We start from the raw sequence: 21,335 nt of genomic DNA, 5'->3' as shown, positions 1-21,335 counted from the left end.
GACAGAGGAGCACACAGGAACATTGCACAGTCAAACCACCCGTGTAGAGCAACAGAGGGCTCTGGCCAAGCACAGGGAGAAGAGGTGGGTGGCAGCTGGGTTGAGGGAGGGGTCCAGAGGGATGTGGCGTGGAAGCTGGAGCGTGTATGTGGGCTCAAGGGAGGAAGTCCGCAGGGAGACACACAGAACCTGAGGAAATGCACCAGTCACGGTGCAGGTCATAGGAAAGGGAGCCTGGGAAGAGTGCTCAGACAAAAGGACAGTTAGGAATTTAACTGCTCCGGAAGTCAGTGTGTTATCACATGGAGACCAAGCAGTCCAGGCTGGAAAGTGCTCCATTTGGTGACTGACAGCCTAGATGTGGCATCACCTGATCACTGACTAACCCCCTGACCCCACTGCCCTTTCTTAGCAGCCACATCAACCTGCCAGCTGCAAACTACACAGGGTACCACAGCATCTTCCTAGGTACCGTTCATGTGTTATCCTGCTCTCACTAGGTATTTATTGAGCAGAAAAACAAGACCTCACAATGAACCCTACTCACAACCTCTTTATCAAACCGGTGTTCTAGTGAGTAGAGACCTAGAACTCTGATCCTTCATTTTTCCTCTTAAAAATTCTCATCAGTAGGTAGGTCCTCTATTTCCTTCCCTCGCTGTTATGGCTTTGTAGCCTCTTTCGAAGGTGCAGGCGATGGAGCCAGGGCCTTGCCCACACTAAGCACGTGCTGTACCACTGAGCTCCTTTCAGTATCACACGCAGTATTTAGTTATCCAGGCCTTTGTGCTCCACTTCTTCTGCCTTGAATGGAAGGGAGGAAGCAACAAATTACAACGCTTGGTTCCAAACACTGTGCTATATTTTCAATGCATCAACTGCTCCAGTCTTTACAAAGACTGTAGGAGGCATTTAATATTCACTGTGGTAGCTTAGTGAGGCAGCCTGAGTGTGGAACCTCCACGGACCTCAGGGTCTGCAGCACAGCACGTCCTCTTCCTCAGCTCATTTTCCTTCGTTCTGAGCAGCCTTTGCCTTCTTACCCACTGTGCTATTTTTAGGTTCTGGTAAACAAGGGATTAGAAAACACTGGCCTTTACAGGTCCAAACCCCATGTCCCTCAAAGGCCAGCTGCAGCACACACGTCGCGTCCTCAGGCCTAGTCCCGTCTTGGAATGGCCCCTCGCCCTTGAACTGCCCTACTGATTCCTCTACTACCCTCTGAGGGATCTATCATCTTCACATTTATATTCTAACAAGTTAGGTGATTTTTCACCCTTATTGTACTGTGTTTCCTTTGCCTTTTAACGAGAAAAATAGAAACAAAGTTAAAAGTTGGCCCTATGAAAAGTTAAAAGTCTACCTGCACATTTACCACACTGTATTCCTTAGGGTATTATTCGTGGTATTGATCAACTCCAGCTACATTATGGGTCTGCATGATACATCTTTCTCTGAAACAGTGCTTAGAAAAAAACTGCTTTCAATAATAGTTAAGCGTTTATTAAAAGATTCACTTTATTTTTTATTTATGCCCTCAGCGGCCAGAAGAAGATATCAGATTCTCTGAAGCTACACTTACAGGCAGTTGTGAGCCACTTTATGTGGGTGCTGGGAACAGAACTCAGGTCCTCTGGGAGAGCAGCAAGGGCTCTTAACTAGTCCCGAATAATTCATATAGTTTGTTTTCCTCTGCCTTAACTGCCAGAAAGGCCAACACAACATATTAGATGGACCCAACATTCCTTCTTTAATACTGTTCTCCTTTTACCTTCATTCGTTCATTTGTTGGTTCATTCATTCATTCTTCAAGATAGGATCTTGCCCTGTCATTCATTCATTCATTCATTCATTCAAGACAGGATCTTGCCCTGTCATTCATTCATTCATTCATTCATTCAAGACAGGATCTTGCCCTGGAGCCCCAGGCTAGCCTCCAGAGTGTAGAATCTTCTTACAGGTCTACACCAACATCCCTGGCTACCATTTCTTTCATTTTACCACATAACTGTAGGTCAGTAACCACCAGTGAAACGTGGGAGTAGATATGTTTGAGAACGGGGACTCGGATTCAGTAAGTAACAGCGCCAATCTAAGTGCAGCCAAGCAGGGCCCAACTGCACCGCCCCCTGCACAGTTAACCACACCCAGCTGAGGGGTATGAACAAGAGACGGAAGCTGTGGAGTTGACACACAGGTTGCAGCAGCCATGTGTGACCATTGCCCCACAGCTGAAGGCTTACAGCATTGCACTGTTGGTGAGAAGCACTCGGTGGGCAGTCACACGCCTTTTAGTGCTGGGTCCTCTGCTATTCCAACTCACACTGTCATGTGTTTACTTCTTGTCAGGTAAGTCCATGTCGTTAGGAGGGTACAGTGCGTCTGGCATGACAGGCTGGATTTAACACAGCCGGTACAAGATATTGTCCAGATATGGCCTCATCATCATGGCATCCTTGGGCGCATAGGTCAAACTGCATGCCCTTCCTTCTTAATCCGACCAACCAGAATCTGTCTCTCTCAGGAACATGCCCTGTTCGGGGACATGTGAGTCCTCAATCTCAAGTACCTGTCCAGTCCTACATGTCCGGAGAGTGTGGCTCCCCTGTCGTGAGCTGACCCCAGGCTCATTCAAGAGAGACTTGCCTTCTGCTCCTTCTCTGCTTTGTTGCTTCTGACCCAGTATTTCACAGACTGGTGCTTCCGCCATCTCCAGGCAACACACGCAGCAGAGCTGTGCTTCTGGAGAGTCATTCATTAGACTAGTGCTTAACAGAGCTAATGCCTGGCTCTGTAAGGGACCAGACGACTCATGACTGCAGGATATGACAAAGTTCCCACTTCTCATCCATTGCCTCATGTCTGTCCTGTGCTCACCCTAGTACGTATCTAAGATTCCTCTCTACCTGCTTCTGAAGCCACCAACAGCTACCTGACCACTGCGTATCACTCTACTCTAGATTTATAACTAGGTTTTTATTGGCTAACTAACACCTACACATACTAATTTCCCTTAGCAACTGGCATTTTGCTTAAAGAAAGTTAGAACAAGCTAGGCTTGGCGGTGCATGCCTGTAATCCCAGCACTCTGGGAGGCAGAAGCAGGTGGGTCTCTGTGAGTTCGAGGCTAGCCTGGCCTACAAAGTGACGCCAGGAGAGCTAAGGCTTCAGAGAAACCCTGTCTCAAAAAAAAGGAAATTTAGAACCATTCATTTCAAACAGTTTAAAATACCTACTTCCTACTGCTATCTTTTCCCTCATCCATTCAATAAAAACATCTATTCAGCATCTATTATGTAATAATACCTAAATGTTAGACATATCAAAGTGAACAACAAAAAGCTGGGTTCCTGTTCTCAGAAACTATCAACTGTTATAAGTAATAAGGGCTGTGGAAGTGAATTTAGTAGCGGCCAGGTAAACTCACCCCCAAGAAGTGGAAGCCGAGCTGAGATAGACAGCATCTCTCATAATCTACCTTAGATGTCTATTCACCCCTTGACTCCTGTGAGAGCAGAGACAGTTTCTGCCTTGTCTGAAGTTTTTCCCCCCAAAATTTAGCTCAGTAACAAATACCGATCAAACATGTTATAATTAGATCTTCTGAACACTGTAAACAAGTGACAAGTAGAGTGTACAGACTATATAGAGAATATGTAAGCAGAGCTCACACTGAACATAAAAGTAGCACAGCAAAGCTGGGCATGGTGGCACATGCCTGTGATACACATAGTAGGTTTTACTGAATGAAAAGAAGAGAGGAAGAAAGGAAACACAAGTTCAATAGGCAAACAGTGATGGCTGTTCTTGGTAGTCAATTTGGCTACATCTCAGATTTACTAAAATCTAAGCAGCTGGGCACACCTGTGAGGACTTTTCTTGATTGGGTTGTGTGAAGTAGGCTAAGCCACCCAGATCGTCTATGGTAAGAAGACCCACCCTAAACTTTAAACTTGAGCCCCTCAAAGAGCGGAAAGCTCAGGGGCTGGAGACAAGACTCGATGGTGAAGAGCACCAGCTGCTCTTCCAGAGGTCCTAGCTCCACTCCCAGCAACCACAGAATGGCTCGCTACCATCTGTAACCACGGTACCACGGTACCTGACGCCCTCTTTGGCCTCCACAGGCACTGCGCACCCGTCTGCAGGTAAAACACCCACACACATAAGCAAAACCAACCAGCTCAATGTGGCTTGAAGTATTAGAGTTCTCGTTTAAATGCCCAGTCGGAGGAATGGATAATCTCAAGAGTGATGGAGATGGGGGCGTCTATGTTAGCTGTGTAAATCAGAAACATGGTTTTGTGAGTTGGAGCTTCTTTCTTACTATCTATATTGACTTCCTTTGGTTTTAATTAATGATTGGAAGTCTTGAAATATCAGTCTTCAAGCCAGTTATGGTGGTATCCGGTAGCCCTGGCATGCAGCAGAAGGGGGAGGTGCAACAGCAGTAGGGGCGGGGGCGGGGACAGAGGCCAGGTGGGCTTCTATAATGAGACTCTTGTTCAAAAGAAAAAAGTTGACCATTATGATAAACGATGTAAACGTGCAACGCAAAGGATGAAACTAGGGCCTGGAGAGATGGCTCAACAGCTCAGAGCACTTGCTGATCTCCCCAAGGACCCGGGTTCGGATCCTAGCACACGCAATGGGCAGCTAACAACTTCCTGTAGCTCTAGTTCTGGGAGCTCTGGTGCTCTCTTCCGTCCTCCTCGAGCACACCACCCTGTACGGCATATACAACACACAGTTACAAACATACAAACAAATAAGTAACAGAAGTATTAGAGAAACTGTAGGTAATCTGAAGATGTTATCATGGAGTAGAGAAGCGCTTTCTAGGTGTGGGACTAAACACATAAGCCGTAAAGGAAAGGAGTGCTACAGCTGATCCATTCAAAATTTAAAATTTTCGTAGAGCAAAAGCAAAAGTGGAAAAGGCCGTACTAATCCTTCTTAAATTTCAAAGTAAAACAACAACACCACCCTGAAATATCTACCAGGTCTTGACAATCCTAATTCAAAAGCTTCTAAAATAAAGAACCATCAACTCACAGACATAAAAATAATAACTAATAGCAGACATAAAATAATAAACCCTGGTCATTGAAATTGTGTTACGTGACAACGCAGCTGCAGTGGCTTGAGGAAGAATGGCCACCACAGGCCACCACAGACCTGAATGCCTGGCCACCAGGGAGGAGCAGTATTTAGAAGGATCAGGAGGGGTGGCCTTGCCGACGGAAGTGTGTCGCTAGGGGTGTGTTATGGGGTTTCAAAAGCTCAAGCCAGACCTGTTGTCTGCTCTTCCCACTGCCTGCATATCCGGGTGTAGAACTCTCAGCTACTTTCCAGCACCGTGCCTGCCTGTGTGCCGCTATTCACCCCGCGATGAGGATTAAGCCTCTGACACTGTGAGCCAGCCCCGGGTAAATGCTCTCCTTTGTAAGAGTTGCCATGGTCATGGGGCCTCTTCCCAGCAATAGAGCACTGGCAAAGACAGTGGAGACTTAGCTTTTCCACACTAGAAGTGTTCCCTCCTTCATTCCACCCCCCCCCATGTATGTTTGCTGCCTTCCCCACCAGAACAGAGCCCCTAAGCTATTTCTTCAATCCGCTCTGGCCTTGGGCTTTAGCTAATGGAATGGGGCTGAGTTGACGGCATTCCTCTTTCCCACTAACACAAGCCTTGCCATGTGTCAGCTCTCTCACGCAACCTTGCTGGGTGAGAGACCATACCAACAAGACGCAGATGCCCCCTGCAGCAGCTACCTTACCTCCATCGTGTAGGAACAAGCAGAGCTGCCTACTCAGCACACGGCTGATGGTAGGTGTACAGACAAGAGAAGAAAACCTGGGCAACCACTGTAAAGAAAGTTCCCGTAACAACCACTGCAGCTGCTGCAAAGCTAATAATCGCCAAAGCACCTCATATTTATCATCTTTGACTCTTTTTTTTAAAGTTTTTTTTTTCAATTATGTATACAGTGCTCTGCTTGCATATACACCTGCAGGCCAGAAAAGGGCATCAGATCACATCACAGATGGTTGTGACTCGCCATGTGGTTGCTGGGAATTGAACTCAGGACCTCTGGAAGCGCAGGCGGTGCTCTTAACCACTGAGCCATCTCTCTAGCCCCTCATCTTTGACTCGTAAGGATGAGTATTTTCCTTGTCTTATCTCCTGCTTACACCCCTGATATTGAGGCCATCCTAGTCACAGGGGCTCCTTCACTGTTTCTAGCACTGCAGTCGCATCGCTGCTTTGGCCTTTTCATGTCCCACTGCTCAGAATGCTCAGCTCCTGGTATTTTCACAGAACAATCCCCTATTCCTCCTGGATCCCTGCGCAAATGTCACCTCCTGTCCGAGCTTTACCTGCTCATTAGCTATAATTGCATTCTCATCAATAGCAAATAGCCCCCGCTTCTGTTCTAAGAAAAATGGCAAAATGGGGTTCTTCTACCCAATATGCCACATATTTTCTTTAGTTGTTTTCTCACTATGTAAGGTAAAATTTTCCAATGGAAGAATTCTGTCTGCACTGTTCACCGCTGAGTCCTCAGATACAGGAGATTAAGAAACCAACACACCCTCAAATTTTTGGTGACTGTAGACACCATCCAGTCAGCTGTCAATTTCTGCTGAGGAAACAGCCACATTTAAGTATTTTAACGTAAGATCACAGTGTTGGTCAGTGACCCAGGCACGCTGGATCCACACTCCCAAAGCACAAACATGCCCTCCGCCGCACCCACCTGACATGCAAATCTGCACACAATAACTGTCCATTTCCTTGGCTCTTCACATTTTTAACACAGGTGCTTCTTCCCACAGAAGTTCTGCACTTTGTCTGAACCAAAAGATTATATTTGAGTTTGAAGAAGTAACAGGATCTTTTGACCAAAATCAGCAGTAAAAAGATATCACAACAAAAATCCCCATTTGTAACTTCTTTATAATCAATGCTTTGGATAAATAATCTTAGTTTTGCTTTTTTATATTTGTGCCTTCAGATCCTTGCTTTATTGAACAATTTGTTTCCTGGCAGTGTTGTCCTAAGACTTGAAGGTTAATATGTGTTGGACTTGGGGGTGCAATCTCAATTTGATTTAATTATGATCACACATGTAAAAAAAACCTACTGAATTTATGAATAACTGCATTTTGACTTTCTAAGATTTTTTCATATGATTAACATTTTTGTTTTTGTTTTTTGAGACAGGGTTTCTCTGTGTAGGCTTGGCTATCCTAGACTCACTTTGTAGACCAGGCTGGCCTCAAACTAGCAGGGATTCACCTACTTCTGAATCCTGAGTACTGGGATTAAAGGCACATGCCACTAAGCCCAGAATGCTTAACTTTTTACACCAAAAAACAAATTCCTTTTTTTTGTTTTCTATATCACAGTCCTGAACTTGTCAAGAAATTATATTCATCTAATAAATCACCAAAGAAATAAAAGAAATATAAGGAAATACAAATTATAGTAAGTTTCCACTTACCAAATTGGTTAAGGATGAAAAATACCTAAATGCTGAGGTATTGGTTAAAAAATATAGAGAAACCACATTTATATATTCTGATATGATTGTCAGAACGTGGATTTTTCTTTTCTGTGTGGTGAATAAAGGTGCTTATATGTACACTCGTGTGCTTGTGGAGGCCAATCCTGGGCACAACTTCTGTTGCTCTCCACCCTAGTGTCTCAATACCTCTGTTAAATAAAAACCTAGCCCAGATACCCCCAGTGCCAGAGTAAACAGAAAGGGGGGGGGGGGAGAGAGAATAGAGAGCCTCCCATGTTGTTCAGTGTCAACTCTTTTGTAAGGATACAGAGTTTGAGAAATAACAGACTCTATATCTATATTATGTCATGTAAGCCCAAAGTCAAGGACTACTTACCTCTGTATATGACTGCCTTACTGACTGTTCTATTGCTGTCAAGAAACACTATGACCAAGGCAACTATTATAAAAGAAAGCATTTAACTGGGGGCTTGCTTAGAGTTTCAAAGGCTTAGTCCATTATCATCATGGCAGAGAACACAGTGGTAGGCAGGGGGTGGTGTTGATAGCTATCCTGATTCACAGGTGTGTGTGTGTGTGTGTGTGTGTGTGAGAGAGAGAGAGAGAGAGAGAGAGAGAGAGAGAGAGAGAGAAGGAGGGAGAGGGAGAGGGAGAGGGAGAGGGAGAGAGAGAGAGAGAGAGAGAGAGAGAGAGAGAGACAGACAGACAGACAGACAGACAGACACTGGTCCTGGCATAGGTTTTGAACCCTCAAAGTCCACCCCCAGTGCTGCGTTTCCTCCTGCAATACCACACCTCCTAATCCTTCTCAAATAGTGCTACTCTCTGATGATCAAATATTCAAATATATGAGCCTATGGGGGGGCATTCTTATTCAAACCACCATAGTGACTAACTGCTAAGTATGTCTTCAAGTAACAGAGTTGATATAATTATTGTAGATTACTAGCCCCTTCTCCCTGCTCTTTTGAGGCAGGGTCTTCTTTGAAACCCAGGATAGCCTTGAACTCACAATCTTCCTTTTTCAGTCTAGCACATGCTGAGATAACAGGCATGTGCCACAATGCCTGGCATTACTACTAGCTTCTAACAAGATAACAATTTTATAGCTTTTTACATGTTTATTTCTTTCCATACACAAATAAAGAATCTTGACACAATATATAAGTGGTTCTCCATATTCCGAGTGCAAATGTTAAGGTCACAGGCTTGGAGAACAGACCCTGAGAACACATCAAGGAGAGCATGAGGTTAAGAATCTCCCATAAACTGGGCACAGTGGCCCACACCTGTAATCCCAGCACTCGGGAGGCAGAGGCAGGCAGATCGCTGTGAGTTCGAGACCAGCCTGGTCTACAAAGTGAGTCCAGGACAGCCAAGGCTAACACAGAGAAAACCAGTCTCGAAAAAGCTTAAAAAAGAAAAGAAAATCATCCACCTCACCAAAGTGTATTGATTTTGCCTCCAGACCTTTGCAGTGATAACGAAAAGCAATGATGGATAAAACAGTTGTCATCTTTGCACTCAAAACTATCACTACTCTTGGCCACATTGAAGGATCTCTTGCTGAGGCACTAAGTATTTTCTATTTTATTACTTTCAATTCTCTAGTGTGTACATATGGCCAAGCACACATACAGCACTTCTGAGCACCCGATACAAGGATGTTTCAGAGAAACTGGCGTTTGTTTCAAATCAAAGCATTTGTGAAAGTGGGTGAACTGTGAGTCAAAAGATCTCTTTTTCTCTTCATGGAATACCCTTTATTTTATTTTTATTTTTAAGAAATGACTGAATGTTTTTGAGACTGAGGCTTGCAATGTACCCTGGGCTGGCCTTCAACTCTTGACCCTACTGTCCCAGTCTCCAATGCTCAGATGACAGGAATGTGTCGCTCGCTCTGCCTGATTTTAATATTATTTTTAATGACAAACAAATCTGAATTATTTTGCTTGCCTAGGCAGTCACGGTCTCTGCGTTCAATTCCAGCACTCAAAGCAAAGAAGGACTCCAGGTTACTTTGACTTAAGTGTTAGGCGGAACACTAGCAGGTGTGGGAAGCGGCTCACCCTTGCCGTCTCAGCAGCTGGGGGCCCTGAGGCACAAGGATCAGGAATGCAAGGCTGGCATAGGCTTTATACAGCAAGGCCCTGTCTCAAAAACTCACCCTTTAAACACTACCATCTGCGGGCTGGAGAGATGGCTCAGTGGTTAAGAGCGCCGCCTGCTCTTCCAGAGATCCTGAGTTCAATTCCTAGCAACCACATGGTGGCTCACAACAATCTATAATGTGATCTGATGCCCTCTTCTGCAGATAAAGCACTCATATACAATAAGTAAAATAAATATTAAAAATTAAACAAACAAAACACTACCATCTCTCCAACTTAGATGTGATATCAAAGACTGCCCATAGTTACCTAAGAAAGCTACTAAAATCTTCTCTAACTATATATGAATGTGAGGTTAGATTTTTCCTTTTTAAGTCAAAATAAAATGAGAAAACAGATTAAATGTAGAAGTATATGTAGAAACCCAGCTATTTTGTATTAAGTCACTCCAGTGTCCACTGACAGAATAAGTGTAAAAATATGCACATAATGTATTTAGTACTATTTGATAAACATATTAATCCTCGAAGTATGTCCCAGTTTTAATTTTATATAATTAACTATGGGCAGATATAACCAACAAAAATGAAAATCATGTTCTTAGGTTTTCAGCAATGGTTTTAAAAGTAAAAGAGTTTCGATATTAAAAAGTTAAGAGAGGAGAGCTAGCTGCCTTATAATGGAAATTTATTCTCTCTTCTTGTTTTTCCATTAAGTGTAAATCATCATTTCTAGGTTCAGCTTTATTGACAGCTTTACCACTTTCCAGCCTGGAGATCAGAAAACCAACAAATCCAGCCTAAATAATGGTCACAGTCATCACGTGAACTCTTCAGAATTACTATTGTCCCCTGGGAGAACAATGACCGCAAGGCTTAAAGAACACAAAGATTCAGGCGGATGAGTGGCAAAGCACAATAGAAAACTAAGAAAAGCAGAAGTGCTGACGTTTCAAAGTAGTTTTGAAACGTCTGCATGTACAAAAACCACAAAGTTGTATTTTTTATTTTTTTTAATTTCCCTGTTGAACTCTCACTTGAAATTTCAGCGTAGGGCAGATTTGGGTGGTGGCAGCGGCATTGTTTCAGAAAACAGGCATATTCGTGCAAAGAATTTAAAAGTCTCTCACCATTTTGCTACCGGTCTGTTGCAGAGGGGTGTGGTTAGAGCACTAGGAAAAAAAAAAACCAAAAGCAGCAGCCGAGGCTGCCTCTAACCGTGTCCAAGCAACAATTCTGAACCAAGTCAATATGTCAGGGTAAGAGGCCGGACGTTTTATTGGAAGGAGGGGGGGAAATGAAATTAGGAAGCAAAGACAGAAATAAGCATCAAAACCAAAGCGGTCCGGGGCGTATGTATATTAAATGCCTGGCCCACTAACGTGTGCATGAGGCGGTGCATGCGAAAACGCTTCATTCCCGAGTCCACAGCTGCGGCACTTTCTATACCAGCTCTGCAGCTCAGAAGGGAACGTCGCCTTACCTTTCGGGATTTATTTTGGTATTCACAGACTGCGGCTGAAGCAATTGCAAACAAAGAGGAAAGGATGGCCTCCCGGGGTATGCAGGGGAGGGATAGGTGGCCCCAGGTGGCTACGCCAGGTGTCCCTTCGGAGCCCACCAAGCAGGCAGAGGGAAAAGGACAGACCCAGGAGCATTGGCAGGGGTGCAGTACGGCAGCACCAGGCGCCACGGCGTTCGCGGAACAGACGACCCCACCCTGCCCACGGTCAAGGTTAACCCGCCCACCGGAGTACCTGTGGAGGCCTCGCACAGCCGAAAGGCACAGGGTGATCATGGGCACGCCGGGAGGCCGGCAGCAGCGGGCGCGTGGTTCTCCGGTTCGTGGGTGCGGGAGGCGGACGGCGGGGGTCTGGCGGGCCGGGGAACCGGGAGTGGGCCTAGGCAAGGAGGAGACTAGAGCTCGAGAACGCGGCGGCCGGCCCTGCCAGCGCCCTCCTCCCACGTGCTGCAGCCCCACGCCTGCGCCCGAGGCCCCGCCCACGGCCCCGCCCCGCCGCGAGCGCTCGCTCCGCCTCTCGCCCCGCCCCGCCCCCAGCCCTCCGTGCCCCTTGCTCCGCCCCAGGGGCGGATCCAGCGAGACCCAGCTTCCGAGAGCCTAGCTCCCGAGCAAACCTGGTGGGCTGAGGGGGCGGCGGCGGCGGCGGCGTGGGAGCCGGGGAAGTTCGGGAGACGCGGCCAGCTTGGCGATCCTGAGCAACGCTCGAGCCCCGGGCACGGCCGGGGTAGGCGGACCCCGCTTCCCGACGACCCCGGGCCCCGCAGCCGTCGTCTTGCATCCTCTTGCCTGGTAAGGGGCTTCGATCCGGGAAGGGTGCGTCTCCCGCAAGCCCCAGATGGAGGCCTGCACCGCGCACCCCTTTGCAAAGCAAACAACGTCAGGGTTGAGGCAAAGCCAGGGCGCAGCGGGGAGGGAACCGTGAGGTGGGGAGGTGGATGTGACTGGAGATGTAGGAGGGGAAGCTTGGAGGAGGTTGGACAGCGCCACCCCCACCCCCCGCCCCGCGCGCCCCCCATTCTGTTCCCCTCTTCTGCCCTGGGGCCTTTAGTCGGTATGTGTAATAACCTCTCTGGCCTAGAGACTGGGCTAGCCTTCAAAAGAACTACAAAGCTAATAAACATCCTAGCGGCGGGTACCACACCCTGGCTGTGAATTAGGGATCCCGGGGAGCAGATTGCTGATACGATTTAGTAGAAATAAGCCATTAATGTCGCCTGGCCCTGCGCCACTGTTTGGATGCATAGTATTCCATGTGAATGAACGTCGCGGCCAGGAGCATCCAGCTCGTCCACGACAGCTCAGCTACTGCAGGCAGGGCAGGGCGGTTTGTAGTATCCGTCTGTCAGTTTGGACCATTTCTGACCAGTGTGTGGATTAAAAACAGAAACGCCGTTTATTAACGGTAACACTCAATGGGTGAACAACCTTTCCACGGAGCCCTGTCGTCAGCAAGTAACTCTCAACCTACAAAAGTAGTGGAGTGTAAATTATTAATACATTAAAAAAAAACCCCACTTGGAATAAAGGAACGATGCTCATAGTGGCTCACCTTCTGAGTCAGCAGTACCAAATCGCCCTCATCTTAGAAGTGAGGCCTTTCAAGGGTGATTCTCTGTATGTCTGCGCTCCTATACTCTGTATCATGTACATTGTTAAAACACAGTGAGGTCCAAGCCTTGCTACACGTTTTTGAAAACAGATCTTTTTCTGATACAAACTTTAACATAGTGCAGGGTTTGAATGAATATGTGGAATACATTACTGTTACAACTTGTGTTTTCCTGACACTTTAAAGAGAAAAAAGGTCAAGGTAATGAGTTCGTTTTGGTTTTTGTTTTCATTGCGTTAAACATAGTATATGAACCTTGCTTTTTCTTCTTTAATCAAGGAGGCCATTTACGCTTCTAAAATGTCATCTGTCAAGCCCCTAGTTTATGCAGTTATTCGTTTCTTGCGGGAACAAAGTCAGATGGATGCCTACACTTCTGATGAACAAGAAAGTTTGGAAGGTAGGTGCCTGTTCTTCTTGCTCATGTCATAGTTATAAAGAGAGATTAAAATAGCTACAGTCGGATTGGAGAGATGGCTCAGTTATCAAGAGCACCGCCTGCTCTTCCAAAGGCCCTAAGTTCAATTCCCAGCAACCACATTGTGGCTCACAACCATCTATAATGTGATCTGATGCCCTCCTCTGCCCTGCAGGTGTATATGCAGGCAGAACACTGTATACATAAAAATAAATAAGTCTTCTTAAAAAATTAGAAAATAGCTACAATCCCAAGTTTATGGTTTTTAATAGCAAAATCAGTTTTATGTTGAATGGCTTAACTAGATGTGTTATTTCCATTTTCTGAGGCTTGTTTTAACCAATAAAAATAGGATTATTGTTTATTTAATGAAAAATTATTGTCAGAAATATGTCATTCATATTCTAGCAGAGATTTTCTTTATCAGAACTAAATTAACATTATTCCCACTGAACAGATGAGGAAATGAGATCAAATTATTTAAGCAACAGATGAGGAAATGAGATCAAATTATTTAAGCAACAGATGAGTTACTGTGTAACAAAACTGAGGTTTAAATCACAACTCAAACTTTAAAGATTTCCCCCCTTCTTTGTCCTAATAGCAGAGGATCTCATTCAGGAGAACATGTGAAAATACCTTAGTCATTGTAATAGCACCATGTTTTAAAAAAAAAAAAAAACTTAAGTAATTATACTATTACTGAGCTCTAGCAAATGCGAGAGGATGTTGCTCTTGTTTTACGGGAGCTTTGAATCTTGGATTCAGTAATCTGTAAAGCTGAGCAGGACTGAAGGCGCACCATGCATTTCCTTGAGACCATGGCTGTGTTTCATGATTCGGCGCTATACAATTTGAATTCAGTGCAGCCGTAAGAGGACAGAGAGATGTAGATGGATGGGCTGGTGAAGGTTCAGGGAGCCTTGCTTACTTGTATTCTGAAGACTTAGTTATCGCAGTGCGAGCACACCGAGGGAGAGCTTAATACATAGCCGTGCAGTTTGAATGTCCCATCTCTAAGCTGCTCCTCCTATGGAGAAGACTGACTCATCTGTTAATTTTGTGTACTTTCTTTGTAGACATGCTTTAAATTGGTGCAAATTAAAGTTGGGCATTTTTTTTTCATAAATGAGATGACGTTTTCCTCAGTTGGCATTGAGGAGAGCAGGTGAGGCACAGTGGGAGGACATTGCACGTTCGCCCGTTTAATATTGAGGTCTCTCTGTCCTCCCTGACGGTCAGACTGTGCGAAGATAAAGGTAGTTTGGCTGTCAGAGGAAAGTGTCTTGGTTGTAATTGCTCTGTAGCAACAGAGGAAGGCAACCACACAATAAAAAGATATTTCTTTTCTAATCTAAGGCAGTATGATGTTTTTATGAAGCAGCATGAAGCAGTATTTTAAAAACCAAGATGTTAGGACCTATTTTTAGAATGGCATTCAGCCAAAAATATGTGCCTTCAGCTGTTTCTGGAGTGTGTTATATATGGAGTCACAAATGGTGCCAATTGTTTGTGACTGACCCCTATTTTTGACTCCGTGAGTCTAATTTAATTGAACATGGAATCATGTGGAGGTGTCTGCCCACCTTCTAGACATTTAAAAAACCCTTTGGAAAGGCTCTGTTGTTCCAGCACTAGACTTAGCACTGTTGTGGAGCGGTGTTTCATCAGCTCTGACGTGTGCTGCCAGATTCCTAATTGTCATCTCTCACATCTGCTTCACGTTTGATGGTTGTGGTTTCACCATACTGTCGCTCCTGCAAGCACCCCTCCCATCTTAACTCTTTTGAATCCTGTTAAAACTTCTGGATGCTTCTGGCACTTAGGTCTCTTGGGTTTTTCTCCTCCCCTGATCTCAACCACTCGGTTATACACCAGGTCAGTGTTTCTGATTTCAGGGTAGTTCTTCAAATTCTGAAGACATCTGTGAGTGTTGCCACCTTTGGGGAGGTCGGTATTGCTGACCTCTCATGGGCAGCAGCCATAGATGATGCTAAACACTTGATAGCGCACTAGACAGGCCTTGACAACAAGGAGTTATCTGATCCAAGGTGCCAGGGTGATGAGATTTGAGAAACCTTTCCCTAGACCGTATCAGTCCCAAATTGTATTTCTCCAGCAATCTCTGTCTTAAACATTAAACTTCCTGACTGCTACTGCTTCTCTTTCTAGAACACTTCTTCCAGAATTGATTCCCCAACAAGTCTCTCACCAACCTCTCCAGTCTATAGACCCCATATTTTTCCCTACCTCTTTCTTAGTTGTCTTAAAATCTGCGGTGGATCATTATATTTTCTTCTATTATTTTTTCCTGTCTTGAAAAATCAAACCTTATTTAATTTTAATTCGATCCATTCAGTGTCTGTATCTGTTTGGCCATAGATCAATGGAACAAAATGGACAACTTTGCTGACTGACTCTATTGATTCTTGACTGGGAACCTCAAGTAGACCTTTAATGCTACTGGGTGATTAGAGTATTTGTTCCTTGTTCCTTCATTCATCCTTTCATTATCCTACATGGTCATCTTAATACTCTCTTTCATCTTCTGAAACCCCAGACTTCCTTTTCAGCCTTTACCTTAGATGCTTTCTTCACCATAAAAAAAAAAAACAATAAGAAAATAACATCTAGCAACTTCCATGCTCACTGTCAGCACCCACGTGCTTTGCCTAGGTGCCTGCCTATTATGACAGGTGGACTAGCTATATTCCCTCCTCAGAGCAAGCTCCCTGCTGGCACATTTTGTCCCGTCCTATCTCACTATCCAGGACTTTACTGTAGTTTCTCTACCCATTTGTCCTACATTATCAAATTTTCCCTCCACTGCATCATTTTCATCCAATCCTAAATGTACCACCAGTGCAGTTCCTCTTCCATTATAAAGAGAAGAAGATGAAAAGAAAAAGGAATAGAGCTGGAGAGATGGCTCAGTGGTTGAGACCACTTGCTGTTCTGGAAGAGGACCCGACTCGTGCAGAGTGAGTGGTTCATTCCTACAGATAGCCCTAGGTTCAGGGAGATCCCAGGCCCCCTTCTGGTCTCTGAGGGCACTCCATTTACAATCGGTATTTATACACACACACATTCCTAAATGAAAATAATTGGTGGCAATGGGGCAGGGGCTAGAGAGATAGCTCAGTGGTTTAGAGCACTGGCTGCTCTTCCAGAAGACCTGAATTCAATTCCCAGAGCCCACATAGTGGCTCACAACTGTCTTTAATGCCAGCTCCAGGGCACCCAGTGCCTTCTTCTGACCTCTGAAGGCACCAGGTACACAGGTAGTGCACAGAAGAATATATATATATACACACACACATACACGTATATGTGTATATATATATATATATATATATATATATATACACATATGTATATATACACATAAATATACATATATATGTGTGTATACACATATATATACACACACAGTCAAACACTCATATGCAAAACATAAAATACAAATATTTTAACGGTCACATGTGGTAGCACATGCCTTTAACCCCAGCACTTGGGAGATGGAGGCAGGTAGATCTCTAAGTTTGAGGCCTGGTCTGCAAAGCGAGTCCAGGACAGCCAAAGCTACACCAAGAAACCTTATCTCAAAAAACAACAAACAAAAAGCAAAATGGATGGACATTCTTGTGATTTTTTTGGTCTTTCTTTGCAACAAAACTATATGGAAGGGTCATCTATACTTGCCTTTTCCAATTCTTCTATTTCTTAATTTTAAGAATTCTAATCCTTTATTTCCACCCATTCTTCTCTCATCAAGGGCCTTGGGGACGTCTGTGTTTAGTTAAACGGTTGGATCTTACCCTTATCTGACACTCTAATTTTTCCCTTCATCCTGTTTATTGTTTGTTTGAGACAGGGTCTCTCTGTGTAGCCCTGGCTGTTAGGGAACTCACTCTGTACACCAGGCTAGCCTCAAACTCAACAGACCTGCCCGCCTTTGCCTCCGGAGTGCTGGGATTACAGGCATGAGCCGCCACCTGGCCCTTCATCCTGGTCTTACGTAGGTCTCTTATCTCTGGAGCACCTCATAATCCCTCCGTTGTCTTCCCCTCGCACTTCCTACTCTTTCTGTTGCTCAGGGTCGATCACTTGATTTTTTGTTTCTTTTTTTCATTCTCGACACTCACATCTTTGGTGAGAATTTTTAGCTTATATGCTTAAAGTACCCCAGATTTATATGCTGGTAGTTCTCAGAACTGTACCCCCAGTCCAGACCTTTTTTTTTTTTCTAAATCCAGACTTGTATAACCAGTTGCCCACCACATGTCTCCACTTGCATGTCTAGTGGGCCTCTCAAAATTAACATTGCCAAAACTGAGCTTGCCATCCTCCCACCTAAAATCTGTTCTCTCCACAACTTCCCTGCCTCAGGGAAAGCAGCTCCAGGGTTTCCTTTGGTCAGGCCAAAAAAAACTTGGGCATCGTCCTAGGGTCTTGTTTTTTTTTTCTCATATTGTACATCTAACTATTAATCAATCTTGTTGCCTGTGCTTTCAAAAGTCAGTCTGTCTTTCTTCTTCCTTTCTCAAGGTCTCATTGTGTGTCTCTGTCTGGAACTCTCCATATGGACTAGGTTGGCTTCAGACTCAAAGGAATCCCCCTGCTTTTGCATCATGAGTGCTGGAATTAAAGGGGTGCACCACCACACCAGGCCTAAAAGTCTATACTTTCAAATACATCTTGAGTCAAAGGTTGGGGGAATATAGTTCTGTCATAGAGTGCTTGCCTGGTGTGCCCTGGCGTGCACAAGTCCCCAGCACTGCAACACCAACCAACCAACCAACCAACCAAAACCCTAAAATATATTTTGAGTCTAATCACTTTTTACCACCTCCACTGCTATCTCCCCTGGTTGAAACTGTTTATTGCTTGTTCTACTAGAGAAACCCTCATCGGTCTTTCTTCACCTGTTCTGGCTTCTTGGGTTATCCACACTTACCAATCTCTTAAGGCTATGGTGGAGTCTGTTTTTCTCTACGCAGAATCTTGCCAGAATTCCTTTTGTTACTTAGTCATCATACACAAGATCCATATAATTTGTACATATTGTCCACCTACTTTTTTTTTTTTTTTGTAGTTTCAGCCAAATTAGCTTCCTTACTGGGAAGGCACCAGCTCCTTGTGCCTAAAGGCTTTTGCTCTGGCTATTTCCCTGGCCTGGAATAGCCTCCCTACATCCCTACCTGCTGTTACGATAACACTTCCATCTCCTTCAAGTCTTTGCCAGCTGTCTTTCTCAAGGAGGCCTGGCCTGAACTCTAAGCTAAATCTGCAGTCTGCGCGTTCCTGCTCAGCCCTTGCCCTCCCCTCCCCCGCCCACCTTGCCCTTGTTTGTTATTTATAACCCTCTTCACCCCTGCTCTAAGAGGTTAAGGTGCTTTTCTGTTTGATTCACTGCTGTAGCAAGTATCTCGAAAGGGGCCTGACACGCACTAGGTGCTCCATATCTATTTGTTGAGTTTAATTCCACGTAGCTGTCTGTATCTTTGTTTTTATGTCTACTGGGTAGAATACAGCCAACACTTCCCCATAGAACATTTGTGAAGTGAATCATTCCTGTCTGTTTAGCTCGGAAGTTTCACGGCCTGGTTTTTGGGCTAATGGCTTATTTTTGTTCTCTCGGTCTATTTTTGTGTCTGTGAAGTTATGTTGGTGTTTGGCTGTTCTGGTATTGGCAGGCAGGTGATAGGCTAGAGAAACGCCCTCCACCCTAGAGCTGATCATTTTACGTTTCCTTGGATTCTGACTGCTGACAAAGAAGCCAACAGATCCCATTTGTTGACTGTTCACTACTTGCCAGACTCCGTTAAAGTCAAAGACAGATGAGATAATAGGCCCTGTGCTCAAGGAGACGCTCTAACGTGGCAGGCCATGTCACATGGACAGCTCTTTCCAGTAACGGAACCCTACAAACTACACGACGCAGTAAAGAAGGACAGTCTGATCCAGGAGGGAGGGTGCAAGAGCTAACGAACACATATGGTTACATTTTGTATTATTGTACATGTCCTGATAAGGAGAGCAAATTTATTTGCAGTCCAGTATTTTCAGTGTAGCTTCGTTGCTTGGGGAAATAGAAAAGGAGAAGGCCACATTCATGTAGTTCTAGCTACTGAGGAAGCAAATATATCAAGACATGGAAAGGAAAAAAAGGAATTATGGGTAAAGAGATTATGTTCTCCCTAAAAGATACTATTACTTCTGATGGCTGAGAACTTGGTACATTATTCAGACCCTTTCTTTTCTTTTCTTTTTTTGTTTTGTTTTGTTTTGTTTTGTTTTTTCAAGACAAAGTTTGGCCAGGTGTGGTGGCGCACGCCTTTAATCCCAGCACTTGGGAGGCAGAGGCAGGTGGATCTCTGTGAGTTTGAGGCCAGCCTGGTCTACAGAGTGAGTCTAGGACAGCCAAGGCTACAGAGAGAAACTCTGTCTCAAAAAACAGAGAGAGAGAGAGAGAGAGAGAGAGAGAGAGAGAGAGAGAGAGACAGAGAGACAGAGACAGACAGACAAGGTTTGCCTCTGCCTCCCGAGTGCTTGTGCTCGGATTAAAGGCCTGCGCTGCCATGTCTGGCTTTACTCAGGCCCTTTCTAAGGAGAATTGTTCTATGGATGCTGGAAGTAATAGTATTTATTTCATGCCAGGGATACTTTTCTCAAGACCACAATTGACACACAAAGTATCTTTTAAAAGTCTCATCTAATATGCAGGAATCTATTCCATAGTGTTGGAAGGGCAGTAGTTCCCTTTTCAGCTGTGGCACTGTCATGGTAAGAACCAGTCTTGTCCCCCTCAAAGGTCCTTGCAGAGAATACAAAATAATGTCTTTTCACTCGTGCCCTGGGCCCCGCCTTTGTGTGTATCATTTGGGCGGGAGCCCACCTGCTTCTCTCTCTAGCCCATCCTCGATGTTCCTCCCAGCCTTGTCGTTCGAAACACAGACAGTGATTTTCCTCCACTAAATCCTTGAAAGCCCTCCATTTGGCAATCCCACAGAGTACTACTCTTCAAAAACGTCATTGAAGCTGCCTTGTGATCTGCTAAGTCTTTGATTCTTACATAATCTCCCTTCGTGTCTTTGCATCAGTTTGTACCTTGTACCCTTGCTGTAACTACCAGTTATTTTGTCCTCCATCAAAAATAGACGAAGCGACTGTCATCGTTTAGTGTGCTATATATTTTGCTTTATAGTGTGGACAGTGATTTGTTTTTTTTTTTCTGTTACGTTTGTTGCTGTTCCTCTAACACCTTGGGAAACAACTTTACACAGAGTAGGCACATAGTAAATTGTCTTAGCATCTGTGTATATTTTAAAACAGAACTAGTTTCATGCTACTATGCCAGGATTAATAGTTAGTGCCTGCTTTGGATTAAGTATTGTCTTACTAATTTTCATCAAGTTGAAAATCTTGTTTTTCATATATAATAGATGTTTAACATTTTAAGTTTGTTTAACACATGGGTGGCTAATTAGATATTAGCATTGGAATGTAAGATGTTAATGATGTTCTCTTTTTTTTGGTAGCCTTCAACAGTAATATAATGTACTGTGTATGACCAGAAATTATGTTCTAGTGAATACTTACTTTTTATTGAGAAGTGAGACTGCTATGCTTCTTCAATAGCTCGTCTGGAAGCAGAAATTTTTGTGCAGCAGCTGGACCAGTTAGTTTTCCTTATGTCCTTCGATCATCAACATATTTGTCAGAGATTACATTTATGTGAGGGAAAATAAGAGGTTCCTTTTTAACATTGCTAATCCCCCGCCCCTTATATTTTATTTCAAGTTGCAATTCAGTGCTTGGAGACAGTTTTTAAGATCAGCCCAGAAGACACACATCTAGCAGTTTCACAGCCTTTGACAGAGATGTTCACAAACTCCGTCTGTAAGGTATGTTGGCATTTTCCCCCTCATCAGCATTTGATGCAAGTATGATTCAGTTTTATCTTGGGGTTCTTAATAGTTGAGGGGATAGGTCTACAAATAGTCAACTTCTTCCTGGGTCTAAGAGACATAGATGTTATGGATATTATTTAGGAACTAAAATATCCCTCACTTAACGTGCTTTACACATTCACATTAGTAGCTCTTCTCACACTGACTTCTTTGAAGCCTTCTATAGTTTTTATTTTA

The 21,335-nt window shown here is 44.3% G+C and overlaps 2 protein-coding genes across 7 annotated transcripts in view; one reads left to right on the top strand and one right to left on the bottom strand.

Moving 5' to 3' along the window:
* The window catches only part of NLN (neurolysin), an 80,298-nt gene extending 68,661 nt beyond the window's left edge, over positions 1-11,637 (bottom strand). For 2 of the 3 annotated variants that reach the window (XM_084800752.1, XM_084800751.1), the window contains exon 1: positions 11,394-11,579. In XM_084800752.1, the coding sequence (XP_084656878.1) occupies positions 11,394-11,434 (41 nt within the window). In that variant the 5' untranslated portion in view covers positions 11,435-11,579. Of the gene's footprint in view, positions 1-11,393 lie in introns of all 3 variants that reach the window. The other variant, XM_084800753.1, reaches the window with a different exon arrangement.
* SGTB (small glutamine rich tetratricopeptide repeat co-chaperone beta) overlaps positions 1-21,335 on the top strand; it is a 54,952-nt gene that overhangs the window by 1,469 nt on the left and 32,148 nt on the right. For 2 of the 4 annotated variants that reach the window (XM_084800762.1, XM_084800759.1), the window contains exons 1-3: positions 11,730-11,947; positions 13,047-13,167; positions 20,989-21,092. In XM_084800762.1, coding sequence (XP_084656888.1) covers positions 13,068-13,167; positions 20,989-21,092 — 204 coding nt within the window. In that variant the 5' untranslated portion in view covers positions 11,730-11,947; positions 13,047-13,067. The other 2 variants (XM_084800760.1, XM_084800761.1) reach the window with 2 other exon arrangements.

The sequence above is a fragment of the Acomys minous genome, assembly GCF_964271855.1.
Source record: "Acomys minous genome assembly, chromosome: 11".
Lineage (NCBI taxonomy): Eukaryota > Metazoa > Chordata > Mammalia > Rodentia > Muridae > Acomys > Acomys minous.
The sequence above is the reverse complement of the archived record's forward strand: the minus strand, read 5'-3'. Positions and strand labels throughout refer to the sequence as shown.